Source organism: Euleptes europaea, chromosome 13 (assembly GCF_029931775.1).
Source record: "Euleptes europaea isolate rEulEur1 chromosome 13, rEulEur1.hap1, whole genome shotgun sequence".
Classification (NCBI taxonomy): Eukaryota; Metazoa; Chordata; class Lepidosauria; order Squamata; family Sphaerodactylidae; genus Euleptes; species Euleptes europaea.
Window position 1 is genome coordinate 17,638,550 of NC_079324.1, and position 22,373 is coordinate 17,660,922.

The following is a 22,373-nucleotide window of genomic DNA, read 5'->3' on the forward strand; positions in this document are numbered from 1 at the left end:
GTTCAGTCTCAGAATTGCGGGGGAAATGGGATGCTTTTTCCAATTATATAGCTAGAAATTAGGAACAGAATTGAATTAAATTGAGACAGAATGAGGATGATTTAGGTAATATATTTTTAACAAACAAGAAATAAATCTGCTACTAGATATAGGAAAATATGTTGAGAATAAAGAGTAATTTAATTCAAAGAAGTTTGATAATTCAAAGAGTTGTAATTTTGAATGGCAAGCTTTATGGATATTGTTATATTGTGTTCATGGTTTAATGTTTTTATGTTTGTTAAAAATAAAAATTTTAAAAATCTTTCATATGTACTGGTCCTGGACCATTCAGAACTTTATAAGTCAACACTTTGAACTGTGCCTGAAACCTGGGAGGCAGATGATTTTGTGTGTGAGGAAAATATGCTCACTGACGCAAACCCTGCTAACCACATGGTTGCTGGGTTCCGGATCCATTGTGGATTCCAAAGGATTTTCAATGGCACCACCATAAATGTCCAATTTTAAAGAAGCAACATTTGAGAAACAATGGTGTGGCCCCAATCAGAGCTCAAGAGCAAGGCATTAAGTCAGATAGTCTTCGTATCGCTAGCACCAAACAAAAGCAGCATAAAGTAAATTCAACAACCTTTTGAAGCAAAATGATGAAGAATGTGATTAGGGCATCTCAACTGACCATTATCAAGCATCTCAACTCCCAAGAGATCCGATCCTCCTTTTAGAGATGGACTGAAGACCTGTACACACAACATATTTGCATACATAGCCCACACCCACGGTTGGGGGGGGAACGAGCAGGCTGGCTCCATGCCCCACTCATGATCGAGCACACTGGCCCCACCTAAACATGCTTGCTTCATGTAGGCACAGTACTTATGTGCATCTAAACTGAGCATGTGCACTCCCTCCCTGTGATCACCGCCTTTTGATCACTGATCACAAGAATGAAGCCCATATACTGGGTGAATGCATGTAGACAAGGAGTAAAGCTAGCCACAAATGAAGCCAGCATGCTTGGCCCTGCTCCAATTCCATGCATGTTGCCCTTAACACACAAGTTTGTATGTACGAGGACTGTGCAAGAGACAGTTGCAACAGTGAACAGGTTTCCTTACCTGTTCAGGATTCTCTAATATAATCCTCCGGACAGTGCCCTGGGAAAATGGAGACAATTTCAAAGATGGAGATTGAACTTCCTGTAGAGAAAGAGAGAAAATAAATGGTAAATATGGCAATGCAACAAGATGCAGGAGCAAGTTAACTGGAAACCTAGACATTTCCTTGGAATCGAGACCCATTGATTTCAACAGGCATTACTTCCAAGTGATGGTGATGCAGGTTAGGAAGAATGAAATAGGCATCTTGTTAGTTAAATAAGAAACTTGGAGTTTGGAACCAACACTAAAGAAGACACCTTTGCATCAGAGAAAAGGTTGGCCAATAGTGTATCATGGCAGCCTGGCTGTAGCCTCCCCCACAAAAAGCACAATTATTCATTATTTTATTTATTTATTTGATTTATATCCCGCCCTCTATCCCGGCCAAGGCCGGGATCAGGGCAGGTAACAACATATACAATAAAATATCTAAATCCATACAATATAGTTAAAACTGACAATTCCCAGTTAAAATCAAGGACAGATGGTGCTCAGCTTTGGTACGCAGGCTCTTGGGCAAACTCGGAAAAAACAGCCAGGCTCCCCCACTTAAATAATAAAGAAGAAGGGGGGGGGGAGACAAAGTTGCCAGCTCTGATGGAAAGGTGCAACAACTTCACTACCCAACCTTGCCAAAGGGATGTATGGCAACCTGAAGCCACAGGAAGGAGGTATTTTGTGGCAAATTTAATTGGAAATGCTCAGTGGTGTTAAATCCGGGCTTTGGGGCAAAAGCTGTTTTTAATGGCTTGTTTTTCATATTGATAATTTATGCTGTCGTGTTTATGGTTTTATTGTACTGGGTTTACTTGAGAGCTGCCTCCAGCAGATATATAAAAAAAGCAGCATATGCATTTTCTAAAGCAAGCCAATAATAAATAAATAAGTTTGGGGGCCCAGCCCATGGGCTCAGCAGGGTCCCCAAAACCAGACTGTAGCTTTACAAATGTATACTACCCTCTAAAAGAGGCCTCCCCGCATAAGACCTTCAAATCCAGGGTCTAAAATTATCTAAGTGCATCACTGGAACCGGAGATTCAGCCAACCATTTTCCTCCTAAATGCATAAACTTTTGCAGTAACTATACAGTGGGATTAGAGAGGAATAGCCGTCTTATTTAATAATCCCGTTTGGTTATTTTATTTTTCAAATGTAGAGCCTGTTTTAGTTCTTAATAAGCCCTCAAGGTAGCTCACATACTTTGAACAAAGCTACATAAAAACCCCAATCCTTCCTAAAAACACAAACATTTCCTCAAATAAAACTAGCCAGCAATGAAAATCAGAGAGGAAAGCAGCAAAAGACCATCCAAATATCAACCAAAATATAACTGTTTTGCCTTAGTGCCAAAAAGTTAATAAAGTTGATGCCTTGCCAATAGTTCCAGGAAGGATATTCAAGAAGAAAGATGCCACCACTGAAAAGGCCCTACTTCTAGTCACTACCTGCCTGGCATCTGTGACCAGAGATACCCACAGCAGGACCTCAGAAGACCATCTCAGAGAAGGTTTACTTGGGAGTGGATGGTCCTTCATACTCCCTACTCCGAAGCTGTTTACAGAGTTTTCGGGGTCAAAACCAGTACTTTGAAGCAAAACAAAGGAAAGCTAGAACAGATCTTTAAACACAGAAAGACTATATTCCATGTGGAGAGTCCTGGTGGACAACCTGGCTGCTGTATTCAAACCACCAAAGTTTCAGAATAGCCATCAAAACAAAACCTACGTTATTAATCTGCAAAAATCAGTGAAGCAGAGTTGAAGAATACAGTCTGCTCGAACACTCGAAAATGCACTCTGGAGCGTGGAGAGAGGAGCACCCTCCGTTTAAATCAGGGGTGGGGAATGTCAGGCCCGAAGGCCATTTAAGGCCCGTGAAATCATTTGGTCTGGCCCTTCGTGGGTCCTGGTAGATCTCTAGCTCAGAAGGATCTAAGACTGGCGATCTGCCCCCTCCCGCAGACAGGAATAACGTCTATTCAAGGCAGATGTGAGTTTGTTTTGCTGAGAAAAGGAACCTTTTTCCCCCTTGCAGAAGAGTCGTTAGCTATGGAGCTGCTAGGATTGCCCAAGAAACTGTTAACCCTTTCCCACCCGGCCAGTGGAGAAACGAATTCCCTCTGTACTACAAGAGGGCTGGGAGCAGAAGTGGCGACAATGAAGGGGTTAAAGGGGGCAGGGCCAGAATGTGCAGGGGGGGGCAAGTTCTTAGCCAGTGTGTCCTCATTTCACCCCTGCAGGCAGAGGTAGTAGGAGCCAGCTGTAGAATCCGGCACCGACCATGTGGAGCAGGAGCAACTCAGGCGTGTGGCTGGACGGCTACACCTGGCTGGTGCAACGGACCATCCTGTGCTACCAGGTGGGCGAGTGCACCACCGGTTGGATGTCTTCCCGCTTGCCCACACCAGGGGTGTCATCTGGGGCAGCTGCCTGCTTGGGGCTTGGTCGGCTAATTTTTAAGCTGATAATTTTGTATGGCCCACGAATTACATTATAAATATCCAAATGGCCCTTGGAGGAAAAAAGGTTCCCCATCCCTGATTTAAATAAATGGAGAAGACTTTGAAAGTAGGAAAACTGTACAACCGCTGAACAGAGACATACATCTTTGATGGCTGCAATCCCATGTATCTCCAAGTTTAGTCGAAGTATATGGGATGGGCAGTAGTTCAACAGTACATCATGTTCTTAGCATGCTAAAGGCCCATAGTTCAGTCCTTGTGATCTCTAATTAAAAGAATTTCACGTAGCACAGCTGGCAAAGACCTCTGCCTAAGACAGCTGCTGCCAGTCAGAAGAAATAATACCAGTATATATGAATTAATGAACACAAATTAATGTACATGAATCTAAGGGAGCTTCCTACAGTCACTTACACAAAAACGAAGAGTTTGCCCCTACTGAGTGTATCAAAGGAACGGCTGGGGGTGGGGGGAGAACTCACTACATGTATCGTTTCTTGTCTTCATAGACTGCCGCCTATGCAAGGTGATGAAAATCTGTTGATGCAGCCAGAAAGGATTGCATTCCCACTGCAAGCAGAGGGTCTTGCTGGGGCAGGTAGCTGATTTGGGTGGAGTCAATTATCCCCACTAAAATGCGCTTTTGGCAGATGGTGGAATCAACCAAGCCAGATCACATGAGAAGTCCCAACGTGGGATCAGTTCCAGAAGGATCATCCATCAGTTTCAGAAGGATCATCCATCGCAAGAAAGGCTTTTACGGTTTGCCAAAACCGTGATTGCTCAAGAGGCAACTCTGTGCTTGATTCCTTCATCTGACCCAGTTCTAGGTAGGCTTCACACGTGTGAGGACTGTCAACTCTGTAACACAGGACAACTTTCCTGAACAAACAGAAGCAAAATCAAGGATTGGGGCTTCTCCCCCATCAATGTAAATCAGAGTGCTTATTCGTCTATTAAAACTGGGAACAATCAAAGAGGAAGATGATAGTCCACACAAGGCATGATCTGTCCAAAGTTGAGCATTCCCACTGGTTTCAAATTATGTACATGTGTACAACCTCTTAGTCTTGACCTGGACAGCCCCAGGTGAGCCTGATCTCGCTAGATCTCAGAAGCTAAGCGGGGTCAACCCTGGCTAACATTTGGATGGGAGACCTCCAAGGAATACCAGGGTCATGATGCAGAGGCAGGCAATGGCAAACCACCTCTGAACCTCTCTTGCCTTGAAAACCCTACAGCAGGGGTTTCCAACCCTCTTGAGCCTGTGGGCACTTATAGAATCCTGACCCAGGGTGGTGGGCACAATCATAAAACGGCTGCCACAGGAGGACCACAAAATGTCAGGGAGTGAGGTTATACATAACTCTAATAGTAAAATCCAATATATCAGCCAGAAGCTCTGTTTACCAGGATGCCTTTTAATCTGCACAGGCAATCAGAAGCCCTGCTGGGTAAACGCCCCACCTAGTCCCTCCTTACTTTCTAAAAGCACTTGGCAGGCATCAGGAAAAATGCCGGTGGCGCCATGGGGCCAAAAGGAACCACGTTGGGGACCCCTGCCCTATGGGGTTGTCCTAAGTCAGCTGTGACTTGATGGCACAAAAAATACAACCTCTTCGAATAAAATCAGTCTGATGTAGAAGGGCTTAATCTTGTCTGGATTGCGCTCAATATTTTAGTTGCTGGGCTCAATAGCCAGAATCCATTTTATCTACAAGTATCTTTTAAAAACTAACAAGACTGATGTATACATGGAAGTTGTATACATGGAAGTTAAACTGTTGTTTTCATGGAAGGGGGGGGACGCTCCATAATTAGCTGACAGCAATTCCAAAGTAGATCAACGGATCTCCCACTTTGAATTACTGCATCTTCTTTTTCTGCTCTGCAAGAAACCCTGTGCAATCATTCTAAGCTGCCTCCAATAACAAATGAGTCAGAACACAAACTCGGAGGAGAGGAGAATCTAACTAAATGCAGATTATTATAAACTGGGAAATGTCAACATTATGAATATTGCTGCTGACTTGGCACAGAGCTAGATGCCTCCGCCTCTCTTACCGCCAGTCTTTCCCGTTCTGATGCTGAAAGTTTGCGTTGACAGAAACCATCTACACAAAACACACAGGGCAATTTAGAAACAATTTTTAAAAAATAACTAGATAAATATTTATATGCATCGCCACAGGCTTCTTTAACTCAAGGGAGAAAATTCCAGCTGCTCTGCTAGAGAATGCAAACCCACGACCCCACCCCAATATCTTGGCAAGCCACTACTGGGCAGAGTACAACCCTGAACCACTGGTCTGATTCATATCAAGTATCTTCAAAATTTATTCAGATTATTTTAGGTCAGCTCAAATTAAGTTCGTTTTGCGTTATAAACCTGTCCTCCTTCTTCTCTTGCTGCTGCCTAGCGTAACATTAAATTGTAAGCTCTTTGCTTACACTGCAATGAAAAATATGATGTATGTTAATAGTGTTATACATCTGCAATAATTACAAAGGCTCTTTTAAGGAGAATCAAACCAGCTACTATTTTAGTCCATGTATTTTGTTTTATCTGGCCAAGGGCCGTAAATAAACTGTCTGTCTGTCTGTCTGTCTAAACCAGCTTACAATCTCCTTCCTTTCCTCTCCCTGGAAGAAGAGACAGATGAGGAGGAAGAAGAAGAATTGGCTTTTATATGCCAACTTTCTCTACCACTTAAGGCAGAATCAAACCGCCTTACAATCACCTTCCCTTCTCACAACAGACACCTTATGACGTAGGTGAGGCTGAGAAAGCTCGAAGAGAACTGTGACTAGCCCAAGGTCATCCAGCTGGCTTCATGTGTAGGAGTGGGGAAACCAACCTGGTTCACCAGATTAGAGTCCGCCACTCATGTAGAGGAGTGGAGAATCAAACCTTGTTCTCCAGATTAGAGTCTGCTGCTCTTAACCACTACATCACACTGGCTCTTTCTTTAATGCAGGGGTAGGCAGACAACAGCACAAATGGACCAAAATCTGACCCATGACCATCACCAATTGACCTGCCACTCTCCCCAATGCTCTTCTGAGGACTCAAAGCTCTAGGCCAGCCAACTCCCAATCACAGGACGTAAATGCACAGGGTGTCCACGCAAGTTTCCGGCAGGCTCCTCACAGGGCAGGCAACAGAGCTCTCTGAAATTTTCAGTCTCAGCCAGCAATAAGTAGGTTGGCAGGAAAGATCAGTAGAGAAAATTGGACATGGATTCTTTATCCCTAATACTATGCTCTGAACTGTATTGTGGGCTAAAATAATTGCCTACCTTTATTTTATATTCAAAAGTCTTAGGTGAAAACGAGAATTTTCACTTGCATTCTCATGGCAATTTGTCTTCCAAAAATCCTTATATACTTGCCCAAACAGCACCCCGCAGCCGCGGGGGCCTTGGAAATACATAATTCATGTTTCCAGGTTCCACAGCTTAGGTGGAATAAGTTACTCAATTATTGAACTGGTCTCTTATCAACCCACAAGCTCATATTGGTTACAGAGAATGAAAGAAGATGTTTAAGTGGAATCAAGTCTAATCTTCAGAGATTTATAAGGATGGGTTCCAAATCCTATTAGAGAATACCTATGGAAAAGCCCTGTGGGATGATTCTCTTACTGAGGACATATCTCGGTTTTCAAAGGAGGGGGGGGGGGACTCCAGCCTTGTCAAATGAGAATCCAAGAGGCAGTTCACGTTATAGGCTTAGTCCCATGTCCGGTTTAACGGGCACGTCCGTAAAGATGCTCACTGACAAAAGCGTGTAAATGGCAATTATAAGCAACGCAGGCCTCGTTCAAACATGTAGATAAGAATGAGATTGAGGAATGCTGAGGTGGTGAAGTAAACCCTAATTTCAGACTGCAGGTAAAGGCTGATGAATCATCCCCTATGTTATAAACTCCCTACATACAGAAAACCAGCAAGCAAGCAAAGAGAACGGGTGGTGGGGTCTTTCTCCCAGCTATGCCAGGTCACTGTTTCCACAGAGGATTGTTGTTTTTTTAACACATTTTAACATTCAAAACTGGAATCTACCATATGCAGTCTGAAGTTGCACAGACCATTCTATCTCCTCAGGGGTTTGCTACCTCATTACTACCTCAGTCTCTTTCGTGAACCAGACCTCACATAAAGTTATAAGCAAACTAGGCACGATGGGGGGTAGCCACATTTATTTATTCATGTGATTCCAATGTATGAAGAGTGCTGCTAGATCAGCCCAGTGGTCCATCTAATCCAGCATCCTGACCCCCACAGTGGCCCAACCAGTTGTCCTGGAGGGCCATAGATGGAGCACAGAGGCCTTCTCCTAATGTGGTCTTCTAGAGCCATTACTTAGAGGGATACTGCCTCAGTCTTTATGGTGCCACAAGGCTCTTTGTCACCTTTTTTTCCTGACATGTTAGCTTTCCATGTGCACTGAGTTTATGGCATAGAAACTGAACATGTGGCACAAGGGGGGAGGCTAAACCCCAGTGTTTACACCACTGGCCACAAAACATGCTAGGAAATGTGTTTAGATACCATATTTGCCTTGAATGTATGATGACCCCCCACCACCAATGTTGTATACAACAATTTTTTATTACTGGACATAACTGTAGTTTGTATGCAAATTTAAACTGACCCCTATTTTATGACCCGGGGGTAAGGTTGCCAGCTACCTCTTTGCCACTAGTGGGAGATTTTGGGGGGCGGAGCCTGAGGAGGGTGGGGTCTGGGGAGGGGAGGGACTTCAATGCCACAGAGTCCAATAGCCAAAGCGGCCATTTTCTGCAGGGGAATTGATCTCTATTGGCTGGAGATCAGTTGTAATAGCAGGAGATCTCCAGCTACTACCTGGAGGTTGGCAACCCTACCTGGGAGGGAATTAGTCTTGCATTTGAGTAAATGCAAGCCAGCATGGTGTAGTGGTTAAGAGTGGTAGATTCAAATCAGAAGTGCCCCAATCTTCCGCAAACTGTCCATTCTTGTCTAAATAAGTGAATAAGGAGGCCAGAAAAGGTACCCACCAATCTATATTCTCCTTAATAAATGCCGGAAGAATTTCATCAATTCTGGGGGGCCTTTCTACACTAAATGTGAGATATCTGTGGAAATAAAGCCACTTCTTTGCTGTAAATGATCGATGAAAAGTAATTTAGAAAGGAGAAGAGCTCTTCATATTGGGACAGAAGGTGAGATGTCTGAACCAGCTGCTGCCCTGGGGGCTGACAATGAAAACACACCCCAGTTCACATTCCAGACCCCTTCAACTCTGAGGCTTGGTGTAGGCATGCAGAAGAAGGAAATGGAAGAATGAGCCATATCACTTCAGACTGCCAGTGGGGAGATTTATATTTTTAACACTCCCTCATGTAAAAACTCTGGTAACCAGAAAAAAAGCGCACATGAAAAATGCCCACATGAAAATTGCTCACAAAAAAACCCCACTGTCATAAATGCTCACAAGAAAAAAGCCCACACGGGAAAATGCCCACAAGGAAAAATACTCACATTTAAATACTTAAGGCCAGGAGAAGTTTGGGGCGGGTTCAGGAGTTGTAGCTCCAAGGACAACAGTGGCGGAAATATGGGGTGCTGCATATAGGGCGCTGTATAGTCAGAATGCCCCCCCACGGGTCACCGCCCTGCCCTCCAGTCACATCCAAGCTCCACACCTTCCCTTGTCATTACTGCCAGGGTAGCTCAGTTTCAGTCACCTTTATTGGCATGAGTATTTTTCCGCGTGGGTATTTTTCCGTGTGGGCATTTTTCCTGTGTGCATTAATGACAGTGGGGGGTTTTCTGTGCGCAATTTTCATGTGAGCTTTTTCATATGGGCTTTTTTCATAGAACCAAAAACTCTCTGTATTTTTTTATATTTTAGCATCTCAAAAGATTCTTGCCTAGCTAGGGATGCCAGCCTCCGGGTGGAACCTGGGGATCGCCTGGAATTACAGCTGATCTCCACACTACAGAGATCAGTTCCCCTGGAGAAAACAGATGCTTTGGAGAGCGCATCCATTTGTACCCCACTGAGGTCCCTATCCTCCCCAGGCTCCAACCCCAAATCTCCAGGAGTTTCCCAACCTGCATAGGGCAACCCTAAGTCTAGCCCTTTGCATACTGGACTAGTTTTTCACTTATGGGGAAATATTAATGTAGGCGATCTTAAACAAAAAACATTTCTCATCTGCAGTCTGAAGTGGTACATTCCATTCTACACCACAGCAATCTGCCCTTTCACAACCACCTCATGCTGTGGCATTAGGGTTGCCAACCTCAAGGTGGTGGCTGGCGATCTCCCGCTATTACAACTGATCTCCAGGTGACAGAGATCAGTTACCTTGTAGAAAATGGCCACTTTGGCAATTGGACTCTATGGTATTGAAGACCCTCCTCTCTCCAAATTCCACCCTCCTCAGGCTCCACCCCCAAAATCTCCAGGTATTCCCCAACCTGGAGCTGACAACCCTAAACCTTATGTAGCATGGGCAGACCAGGTCCAAAGGAGTGATCACACTACTGCCTGGCAAACCATCCATTATTACAAACTACAACTGCCTATTTTCCAGCATGGCATGTAAACCTATTTCCCCTTTCAAACATCACAAACAGGCACAAATTCAGAACCACCTGGAAATTTCCTTGGAAAAAGGCCTTCGAAAAAGGATGGGATACAATGTAAATTCTAGTGTTATTATTAAGGATATAAATGGAGGCATGGACAAGGGAAACAGCACTGTAACAACTCTTTTTTAAAAAACCCTGGTCATATTTTTAGGACATCAGGAGGGGCTCTGTTCCGTGTAACTCCACTGCCAAAAGATGCAGTTGGTTGCCCGCTGTCTACAGAGAGCACAGCTTGCCCAGATATCCCATCACAGCTAATTCAGTTCCCTGACAGGTCAGCTCTTCCCAATGGCCATTTATTCATGGAAAGTTTTGCATTGGATTTGTCACTCTATAGATGCACATTTTCCCCATCTGAATTCTCAAAACTCTGCATGGCGGCTTATTGTTGAGTTTTGAGAATATGGATGGGGGGAAAGTGCATCTAAAGAGTGGCAAATCCAATGCAAAACCTTCCATGAATAAATGGCCAATCTCTCTTAGTTTTTTAGACAGTTGGCAGTTTGTTTCATTGGGTGTTTGGGTTAAACTAAGTTTGTGATTTTGCTGCTGCCTGTTTTTCTTCTCCTTCCAGTTTCCTTCCATTTGGGGTTCAATGATATTGCCTATCTGTTTTTCATTCTGCAGGGTTAGTTGCCATTTGTGTTTTTGTTGTGCTGAGTTAATGTGATGTTCTGATTGTTAACTGTTTTGCAGGTCTAAACAGGCCAAAACAGCAAGGTATTTTTTTTAAGAAAATGCATGAAGTTAGAACTGACAAAGCCAAATAGTCAAGTAAGATCAGATGTTTGCATGATAACAAAACACATCAATTCACCTCTTCATTAATATGTATTAAAATATTAAAAGAGGCCAAAGGGCCCATTCCAGCTATGATCTGCAGGATGGACTATCTTGGATCTGCATCTTTTCCCCTCGGAGTAATGGAGGAAAAGGCACCTATAGCTATCCGCCTACTATGTAGCTCTTACAATGCCGTCCTAAGCAGAGTTACACCCTTCTAAGTCCATTGACTTCAACAGGTTCAAAAGGGTATAACTCTACTTAAGATGGCACAGTCTTTCGCATTAGAGTCCTGCCAGAAAAAAACACAGACCAGCCCTAGGATTCAACGCTCAACCAAGTTTCCCATGCCCTTTTCTTTAAGTGCCTTATTTGTTCTTCATAAATCATGAGTGCAACTTTAAGCATTACAAACTGTATTCCAACAAGATTTTCTGTTAAGTCAACAAGGGATATCTTCTGTAAATACAGTAGCTGCTTGCAGATACTTGCAATCTGTTTCCAACTATTCTGCCCTTAAAAAACACTTTCATGCAATCTCATATTAGAAGTTCCAAACCCATTTTATGCTAATACACTCGAAAGCGAATTTTGCTTCACATGACAGCTTCACACGTTATATGGCAGTAAACCCAGACTGGATAGAGATGACACCATACTTGAATAGTACATGCATTTGCATATGTGTTCACTGCGCTCATGCTTTCAGGCTACACATTTCTTCTTAATGTGTAAAGTGACCCTTAACACACCAGTCCTACATGTATTTCCTAAGAATGAATCTTCCTTACCATGTGCGGGCCATACCTAAGGGGGCGTGGAGCCTGGGACAAGCTCCTCCCACTCCCCCTTGCAAGATTTCCTTTCCAAGGCACAGATGATTGCCTTTCAGCCTCCAAACACTGACAGTCACCCATATGGCAGGTCCCAACCCCCAGGTGATTGGCGGCTTCTTCTGGGAAGTGTGACCCACCCCCAAAGGGCAAGCGAGGGACGGTCACCTTGGTTTGCTCTACAGCTCTGAACACAATCACAGCCTGCTCCACAGAGGGAGGTGTGATAGACAGGACCTCTTAGTGGTTTGATGAGGGCTGCCCATCTTGGGGGCCTTGATGCTTCGGGAGTATAGAAACTAGCTCACATTTACTGGCATCAAGAGAACAGAGATTCATGATGACCTTTACTTCCTCTACCATGAGACCACATTCATCTTCAGTTTTTAAAATGTCAGAAAATGCCCAACGTTGGGATTGTTAAGCTCCAGTAGCAAAGCCAACCAGACATACTGATTTTCTATTAATCCACCGCTCACGATGGGTGCAGAGATCAGAGTGTTACAAAAAGGGGGGAGGTCCTATGGTTGGGGAGAAACCCATTTCAACATTTCTTAGGTGCCAGCTGTGTAGAGAGCTAAAAGTGGTTCAAATTCACAGGCACCACTATTCAATGTTTAGGTGCTCAAGGAATCGCATGTCTGAGGTTTTTCCAGACTTTGGTTAGTCCATACAATGGAGCCTGCTGGAGATGTTTAAACTCTCCAGCACAAGACATCACTTTAAGGATGCATACAGATGAAATGTTATTTGAGGGGTGGGGCCGATGTGGAAGAGTGCTCACCAAATTCTGCATCAGACATACGGACTTCTCTCCAGGAACATGCATAGGGGAAACTGGTTCCCCTTGTTTGTAACAGAAACCTGCAGTGCCCAGCACTGATTGGCTCACAGCTGTGACTACTAATCTATCTCACCCCTCCCTGGGGAGCAGTTTTACAACTACCCCCCTTCAATAAAAGAAGCAAATGTCTTTTTACATGCATAAATGTACAGGAGACACATTAAACAAGGCTGACTGCTTGCTCAAAATAGGGGGGGGGCATCCATGACTAAATCAGCCGTACGATCCCTGCTCTGGGTATTCAAAACCCCATTCTGTTACGAAGCTCACTGAGTGGCTCAGTCATTCTATCTCACTCACCTACCTCACTGGGCTGGTGTGAGGAGAAACTCAGGCAAGGAAAACCATAATCAGAACTCCTTGAAGGCAGGGTGGGAGAGAAAAGGAACTGCATAGAATCAATGGCCGATACAATAATTGTGATACACATGTCAGGAACCAAGATGTGCACCCCCACAGGAGAATAAAGCATGCTAATTTCTGCTATTTACTTATGTATGAACATATGAAGTTGCCTTCAACCAAGTCCATCTCGCTCGGAATTGTCTATCCTGACTGGGACCAGCTCGGCAGGGTCTTAGGTAGGGATAAGCCTTTCCCGACACACTTGCTTCCTGAGATTATTTAACGGAAGGGGATCCTCTGCATATTGAGTGTGTTCTTTACCACTCAGCCATGGCCCATCTACAGTTGCTTGCAGCCCACGTGAATGAGTGCCAGCTACCTCTAGGCTACCCATTGGAGAGAGAGAACGCTGCAGCTACCGCATTGCCGCTGCACCTACCACACTGCCTACCAGACAAAGCGCGTTCAGCCAAATGAGGGTAATGTACGAGTGCCATCTTTATAACAAGCTATACATTCAATGCCATAATTAATGGTATCTCGCTGTACTCCGCTTTCAACTTTTTGGAAAGGTGGGGTACAAAATGTTCTAAAAATAAATACCACAGCCAGCCTGACCTCACTCTGGGGACCAGACATGCTTGCACTAGACTCCCCGAGTCATCTTCCTGCCTCGCTTGGATAAATGCGGTTTGATGTTAACTGCTGCAATGTGAAAGCTAGCCTTGCGGAAGGACTCACTGGCACAATGGTGGCATACTAAATCAGTTCTGGAACCCATACTAGCTAGTTCTAGATTGCTAAGGGGTGTGTGGGTGCATTTGTGAGCGCACCCAATGAGGAACTGTCAACTCACAGGGCGAGTTTACAACCAAATTCCAGAAGAACAAGTTCTGTGCTGCAAGAACATATTTTTAAAAAATGCAGCGGGACTATAGAGCGCCAGAAGTCTTGTTAAACCTGCCTGCGCTCAAATTCCCCTTGTAAAATGGTCTTTGTGGGCACTGCGCATTTACACATCATCATTAGGGGTGCTTTTAAAAAAGCCACTTCATTGTTCAGATTTCGCAGTAAAGAGAAACATTAAGTGGCACTAATTGATCCCGGATTAACACTTCTGAAACACTTACAAGAGGCTGTGTTTCTTCACCGTTCTGTCTGCAGTCTTATAAACTGCAAATTCTGGTTAACTGATAGGCTAGTTTTATATTTGTGCGAGGAGAGACCTTTTATTACAAAAGCCAATGCAAAGGTTCACACGCCTCCTCTCTTTTTCTCTGGACCACTGTGCTTCTACAGATTTGGCCCAAGCGTTCTGAATCTGCACTGTTCCCCACTTAAACATTTTAACCTATACATCCTTTTACCTGCAGCAGAGAGAGGCACATTCTCTTTCCTTTCCCACAGTCCATCTGCTGTTTAACAACATCTCTTCTATCAAAAAGATCTATTTGCATATGCAAACCCAGAAGGGAACTGTTTGCAGACAAGGGGACAAACACCTTGGCTTTTTGCTTTCTGTGTTTCTTCACTGTTCTGTCTGCAGTCTTATACACAGCAAATTCTGCCAAACTGGTAGGCGAGGTTTATATTTAATGATTATCATTCACCATGACATTCAAAAACTGACTTGGTGATCAAAGTTTGCAGGTGAGTTTAGCAGCTCCCTAATAAAAGCCTACCGCTTGGCCTCTCTGGTTTATTGTTCCAAATCCCTTCGGCCCTGTTGGGAAAAGATGCAACCAAACTGCCTCACCCCACACATTCCTCACATACCAATTCTGACTTCTGAGACCAGAAATAAAAGGACCTATTAGTTTTTTTCTAGAACGGAGGCACACTTTGTTCACCCCGCTGAGTTCTTATCCCTAACTGTAGTAAAATCTAAGTGTGCATAAAGTGCTGTCAAGTGGCAGCCGACTTATGGCGACCCCTTTTTGGGGTTTTCTTGGCAAGAGACGAACAGAGGTGGTTTGCCAGTGCCTTCCTCTGCACAGCAACCCTGGCCTTCCTTGGTGGTCTCCCATCCAAATACTAACCAGGGCTGACCCTGCTTAGCTTCTGAGATCTGACAAGATCAGGCTAGCCTGGGCCATCCAGGTCAGGGCCTAGTACCTGTGTTTATTTTAGTTTATCTGTACCTTTTTTCCTAGAAGCGCAGGGCAGTCTCCCCAAATTTTTTCCCCTCCCGACAACTGCGTGAAGTAGGATGGACAGGCAGATAATGAGCTATATTTGTGCACATTCATCCGCTGTTCCTCTAACCCAGTGGTTCCCAACGTGGGGTACATGCCCCACAGGGGGGCAATTTGATTTTTATGGGGGGCAATTCAAGAATGAGTTATTAACAGTGATTTTTTTGCATTTCTTATGGTTTTAGGGGCCTCATATACAGTATATAAATATATATAGTGACATACACATTTTTAAAATTAAAATCAGAATGTACATGACCGTCAGCTGGTGACAATGTCACAGGGGGGGCATCAGGGTTTTAGAGATGCTTAGGTGGGGCACGGCCAAAAAAAGTTGGGAACCACTGCTCTAACCGAAAGGGCCAAAGAACCGGAAACAAGGGGCCATTTTGAAAGCTTCTCGCCTCTTTCCCTTCACCTTGATCTAACGGTTTTGGGAGCCTTCTATGTAAGTATGTATATATTATTTAAAAGATTTCCAACTTGCACCAATCCTCTCAGCTGGATGTGGCTTACCTAAAAGAACAGGAATTTAAAAAATAAGGCCAAGGCCGATGGTGCAAAATAAGGTAAAAATGTATTTTATTACTCAGTTAAAATTCTCTACGTGTTTCGCCCAAGGGGCTTCTTCAGGGGAATCTGTTGGCCTTGAAGTGGTTTTTCAAAGAAGAGTATAAGATCCGTAGCCACTGCAAGACTAATAGATTCCCCTGAAGTGGATAGGGAATTTTAACTGAGTAATAAAAAATATTTTACCTCGTTTTGCACCATCGGCCTTGGCCTTATTTTTATCTCCTGTGATTGGTGCAGCCCTTTTTATTTCTCCTTACATAAAAGAACAAAACCATCAATTCAAAACAATAAGCAGCAACCACTAACTGCAAAAAATAAAAACAACTATAAGATACTCGATACTTATTTAATAAAAACCAGCTGACAATACAGAACTAAGTGGGGAGGGTCTACACATACGCATTCATAATACAATCACCACCTCTACACACACCTGAGCAACAAAAGCAACAAATTCACCTGACTTTTTCAACTTAGATAGGCTAGACACCAAGGAGGAAATTCCAAAGTCATGGTGCCACCGCAGAAAAGGACCTGTCCTTGGTGACCACTCCACTGACATCTGAAGTTAAGGGTTCACAGACCGGGGTGTCTGCTGGAGGTCTTAGCTGATGGGCAAATTCATATACGAGTAAGCGCAGTCTAAGGCCATTTAGGTCTTGAAAGGTAACAACCAGCACTTTGAATTATGCCAAGAAGCAAACACCCAGCTAGGGTAGCTCTGTCAACAGTGGCAATACAGCTATTGATGATGGCCCACGTTGTCCTGACCTTTTCCTCCTCCTGTGGTTTTGTTCTGTTTGCCTCTCCCCTCTCTCCCTCCACCCTTAGTACAACACTGTCTTGCTTTCATTTTATTCCAATAGCAACTGATTGTTTTGAGTTCTTTCAACAAAAGCCATTGCATGCAAGGAACCCCTTTTAACTTCTTTCAGGCCAATAACAAAGCTGTTTCTACACCAAGTCTTGCTTTCCTTTGAGTTCTTGGCAACGCCTCTCCCAAAGCTCTGTCTCCATGTACACTGAGCCAGTGTGGTGTCTTGGACTAGGGAGACTTCAGTTCACATCCCCACTCAACTCTGAACTGCCCTGGGTGCCCGAAATACAATTCTGAGCCCAGTGGCATCTTAAAGATCAACAAAAATTTGCAGGGCATATGCTTTCAGGAGTCAAAGCTCACTTCATCAGATAACCTGGGGGTCCATTTACTCTCAAACACCACTCACAGAGCCACTGTGCATAAGAGATGGGGCAGCCCCATGTAAGTCACCCCAACCTCCTGGAGGAAAGGCAAGACACAAAAGTGACAGATAGATAAATAAGCAAACCAGCGTGACTAGATTCCACGCTTGTAGATTCATCACAACTTGTACACACATACGGTTAAAATAATAGGCATGAGTCTCCTAAACAAGCCACAATGAAATAATCATTAGTAGCGCAAGAGCATTAATGCGCTCCTTCGGCTAATCCCAATCATCTCCTACAGGGATGGTGCAGGAGCATTTCACAGTGGATCGGGCCCACTGTCAAAACATTATCTCGTCCGTCAACCAGCCACACAAACCGACACCTGTACACAGTGCTGCCACCTGGTTTGGCTGAGCAGGAAATGGGTTTCACACGCAGACAGCAAGCAAGTGTGTTGACTAAGTCCTGTGGGACTCTGGTTCCAGCGAGGTGAGTCATATCAAATATTGCATCTACCCTTCCTCCTCCCTAGACAGATCCAACACTGCTATATTTTATTACGTACTGTAACTGAGACAGGATGATGATGTGAAGACACCAAATAGCAGAACAGTTTAATAAATAAAATAAATTAGTCTTGCATTAGCAAACTTGGTGTTTCCGAGAAAATACCTTGGCTCACAAATAAAAGCCAGAAATAAAACTGGATAGGGGATCCATTCCTGACATTAGAACATAAAAGGCGCTCTGCTGGATCAGTCCATCTAGTCCACCATCATGTTCCACCTTGGAGGGCCAACACGGCACAGAGGCCGAAGCCTTCCCCAGACGTTGGCTCATTACACTGGTATTCGAGGTTTATTGCCTCTAGATGCGGAGCTTCCCTTCAGTCACCATGGCTACTGGCCATTCATGGAAATCTCCTCCAGGAATCCATCTAATCACCTTTTAAAGTCATCAGTGCTTGAGGCCATCCCTGCATCCACAGGCAGTGAATCCCCACAATTTGATTCATCGCTAAGTGAAGAGGTATTTCCTTCTGTGAGCTCTCAATCTATTGCCCATTAACTTCATTGAGCGCCCTGACTTTTAATATTATGGCAGAGCTAGTATCGTAGGGGGGAGAGAAAGTTTTCTCTGTTCACTTTCTCCATTCCATGTATAATTTTATAAACCTCTGTTATTCCCCCCCCCCTTTGATGGAAAGTGCTATCAAGACACAGCCGACTCAGGGCAACCCTGCAGGGTTTTCAAGGCAAGAGAGGAACAGAAGTGGTTTGCCATTGCTGGCCTCTGAACAGAAACTCTGGACTTCCTTGGTGGTCTCTCACCCAAGTACTAAACAGGGCCGACTCTGCTTAGCTTCTAAGATCTGACAAGATCAGGCTAGCCTGGGCCATCCAGGTCAGGACAAGGTACCTCCCTTAGTCATCTTTTTTCTTTGGCATCTCCTCATAGGAAAGGGGTTCCAATCCCTTACTCATCTTCTGCCCTTGGTTATTGATCATGACTCTCTCAAGTGTGGAATCCCTTATTAAAAGATCCATGGAGTTTGGCATGTCCACTAACTGCCTCCCCCCAACCCACGCACATATTGCCCTGACATAGTCCAGACATAATGGCCAGACATGTTCAAGAGAAAATCAATCACTGGAAAGCCAGACTCACAGTAAATAGATGAAAAAGAAAATAACAAAGGTCACATATCCCTAAGTCTTAAATGTGAATAATTTTACAATGGAATTATGCTTTAGGCAGCATATGTTCAACTTACAGGAAAGAAAGAAAGAAAGAAAGAAAGAAAGAAAGAAAGAAAGAAAGAAAGAAAGAAAGAAAGAAAGAAAGAAAGAAAGAAAGAAAGAAAGAAAGAAAGAAAGAAAGAAAGAAAGAAAGAAAGAAAGAAAGAAAGAAAGAAAGACCAATATTTAAGCATCACTTGCAAAAACAACCTTTTCTTCCAAAACATGAAAGCCCGATAAAATGCTTCCACGGGTATGTCGCAATCCCAAACCAGAACACCTCATCCTCCTACAGATGACTGGCCATGTTAGCAACTCCAGGTGCACGAGAAATGGGCCCTAAAGCCCTTCCATGGACTAAAAATAATCACTGATAGTGGTGTTGTGGTTAGAGCATCAGACAAGGTGCTTCATATCCCCCCTCTGCCATGGATGTTGGATGTTCTTGGGGCAGTCACTCTTGCTCAGACTAATCTACCTCGGGGTTGTTGTTGTAAGGGTAAAATGAAGTCTAAGCCACTTTTAATCCTCATTTGGGGGGGGGAATGGGCTCTAAATATCTAAATAATTTTTTAAAGATTCCTAACAGTAACAATGAGTAACAGAAGAGTTTCCTTAGGGTAACACCATCATTTGCTTGGCACTCCAAATACAGAGTTTAGGTTGGAAATTCTCCCTCTGTGCATATTGTACAAAATGTCACCTGCAGCATTTAATAGGTAAACAATGAGCAAATCTGTCACTTAGGAATAGCCAGGAGACAGAAGAATTACTGACATTCAGGAGAGCCAGCACTGGGGGTATGTCCTTTCTTATCTGGCAGCTCTGTGTCAGCTAGACAAAACGTGTTTGAAGTCCAGTAAGCCTTAAGGAGGACAGGATGTTTTGAAAGACCAGCACGGCCAATTCAGTAAAGCCAAATTACATGTTCCACAGAGCTCCGCGTTCAGACCTCTCAAAATTTTTGTTTGGACTTTGCTGCAGCTGTGGGGGGGCTTTGAATTTGATCCACACAGCAACACCGAGCGGTGGCAGATTTAACTTTCTCCCCCCACCCCCAAATGAATCCTGAATCATTTTTCAGATCTAAATCCCCACCGCCCATACACCGGTTAGGGCTGCAGGTGAATAATATAGATACCACAATGCTGCAGGTGAATAATAGCGAAACCCCAATCTGTATTAAAAATAATGTGGTCCTTAGCAGCACAGCTAATAGAATCATAGAGTTGGAAGGTATCACCAGGGTCATCTAGTCCAACCCCATGCACAATGCAGAAAATTCACAACTACCTCCTCAGACAGCAGGGTAGACTTCCCCTGACTATGGAAGATCCACTGATTTAGCCATTTGCAATAATCTCTTTTCCTTTCTGTAAAATGTACTGAAATGTATTAAGACAGCCAGGGAATAGGTTGATTCTGGGCAGAATATCTCTGTGAGTCTGTGTGCTAAGGAATTGGGGCAAGAGTCATGGAGGGTTACAGTAAACCATAACAAGAACTGGGTGAAACTGTTACTCTACTGCCGCCTCCATGTCTGGAGTGTTATCAGCTTTACCCTGAATGTTGATGGGTTGTCATATCTTGAATGTGGATAAATATCCCTTCCTCAGTACAATCGGGGCTCAGAGATTTTTACTCGGTAGAGTGCTCTGGGTAGCAGCTGCTCTGAATAAATAACTGTTTTCTTGCAAACAACGGTCTTGGGTCTCCTTCTCCTCTAGGAACCATTTTACCCCATCAAAGGCAAAAGTTTAAGATTCGGAAACGAGGCAGGTAGTGAAAACCAAACTTCCTTAACCCCGTTCCCGGGTCTATTCCTTATGGTGTTCTCACGTGAAAAGTTCTGGGAAGGGAGGGATAAGGGGAACCCGAGGGATAAGTGCCTTTTGGAGAAAAGGCTAGAAGCAAACCCCTTTCTGACTCTATATTACTCTTCCTACACACTTGACACTGAGAGACCCTGTCCTTCAGTGTTGCTCCTCTGAAGACGCCGGCCACAGCTGCTGGCGAAACGTCAGGAAAGAAAATACCAAGACCACGGTCACACAACCTACAAGAACCAATGAACTCTGACCGTGACAGCCTTCGGGAACATCTAGAAGCAAAGTGTTTGCTGTGGCCATGCCCTTCCTCACTAGCGACGGGTGCGTTTTCGAAGCATCACTGCTAGCGGCGTGGTGGTTAGAGGACCAGACCAGGTGCTTCATATCCCCCCTCTGCCATGGATGTTGGATGTTCTTGGGGCAGTCCCTCTTTCTCAGACTAACCTACCTCGGGGTTGTTGTTGTAAGGGTAAAACGAAGAGGCAGAAACCATGTTCTAAGTCCTATTTGGGGGTGGGGAAATGGGCTCTAAATACCTAAATATTTTTTTAAAGATTCCTAACAGTAACAATGAGTCAGAGAAGAGGGAAGGCCTCGGGTGAAGTCGCTAGGATGGGTCCGCAGCCAGCCCAGACAGACGGCCGGGCTCCCCGGGGGCAGCGGAGGTCGTCTTTCCTGGGCCATTTCCGCACGGGAGGTTTTGCCTGGCACTTGCCGCTCTCCAGACGCGCGTCGCCCCCAGACGAAGTCTCCAAACTCAACAAGAACCCCCCCCCCAGGCAGAGTTTTGAGAATCGGGACGGGGGGGGGGAAACGCGCATCTAGGGCGCGGCCAATCCGAGGCCAAACCTCCCGTGCGTAAATGGCCCTGCTGGCCCGGGAGCAGCGCGTGTGCCGAGCCGCGGGCCGCAGAGCCCCCCCCCCACCCCATCGCGCCCCTCGGCCAGCCTGCCCGGACGGGGCGCGTTACCTGCCCGGGGGGGTCGCTGCTCCAGATGACCTGCTGGTAGCCGTCGGCGGGGGAGGGGGCGCGGGGCGAGGCGCAGGGGGGCGCCTCCAGGAGCTGCGGGCCGCGCTTCCCGCCGGGGCTGCTGCTGTAGGTGCGCACCCGCTCGTACACCACCGTGCCGCCGTCGGGGCTCTGCTCCGGGAAGGGCCGCCCGGCCGGCGGGCACTGCAGGGGCAGCGGCGCGGGGCGGTGCTGGCGGGCGCGGGGCAGGCCGGCCGGGGGCGGGCAGGCCTGGGGGGGCAGGGGCCGGGGCGGCGGGGGGCAGGCGTAGCTCTGCGGCGGCGGCGGCGGCGGCGGCGGCGGCCGGGGGGGCTCCGGGTAGGGGTAGCACTGGGGCGGCTCGAAGGCGGGCCTGCAGGCCGGAGGGGGCGGCGGGTAGCTGGGCATCTGCGGCGGGTAGCTGGGCATCTGCGGCGGGTAGCTGGGCATCTGCGGCGGGTAGCTGGGCATCTGCGGCGGCGCGGCCAGCTGGTGCTGCGGGGGCAGCGGCGTCGGCTGGACTTGCTGCTGGACGCCGTACATGCTGGCTGGCTGGACGGCTGGCGGCGCGCACTGGCCGGGCGGGCGCGCCGGGCGGAGGGTAGTCGTGTCCGCCGCCCTCGCCTCCGGGGGCACGCCTGCCGCGCCAGCTCCGCCCCGGGCAGCTCGCCAGGGCCCCGGCCCGGCCCTTCCCTGCCCTTCCCCGGGCGGAGAGGGGCGGTGGGAAGGGCGGCGGTGGGTCCCCCCCCCCCGACGACGCCCGGTCCGCTCTTGCAAGCCCCTTGACG

At 45.9% G+C, this 22,373-nt stretch overlaps 1 protein-coding gene across 1 annotated transcript in view; it reads right to left on the minus strand.

Annotated features, from left to right (window-relative positions):
- Window positions 1–22,128, minus strand: part of POF1B (POF1B actin binding protein) — a 44,032-nt gene extending 21,904 nt beyond the window's left edge. The window contains exons 1-3 of the mRNA XM_056859541.1: window positions 22,094–22,128; window positions 21,568–22,027; window positions 1,119–1,199 (exon numbers count right to left, since the gene is read on the minus strand). Coding sequence (XP_056715519.1) covers window positions 1,119–1,199; window positions 21,568–22,027; window positions 22,094–22,128 — 576 coding nt within the window. The remainder of the gene's footprint in view (window positions 1–1,118; window positions 1,200–21,567; window positions 22,028–22,093) is intronic.
- Window positions 22,129–22,373: the final 245 nt, after the last annotated feature.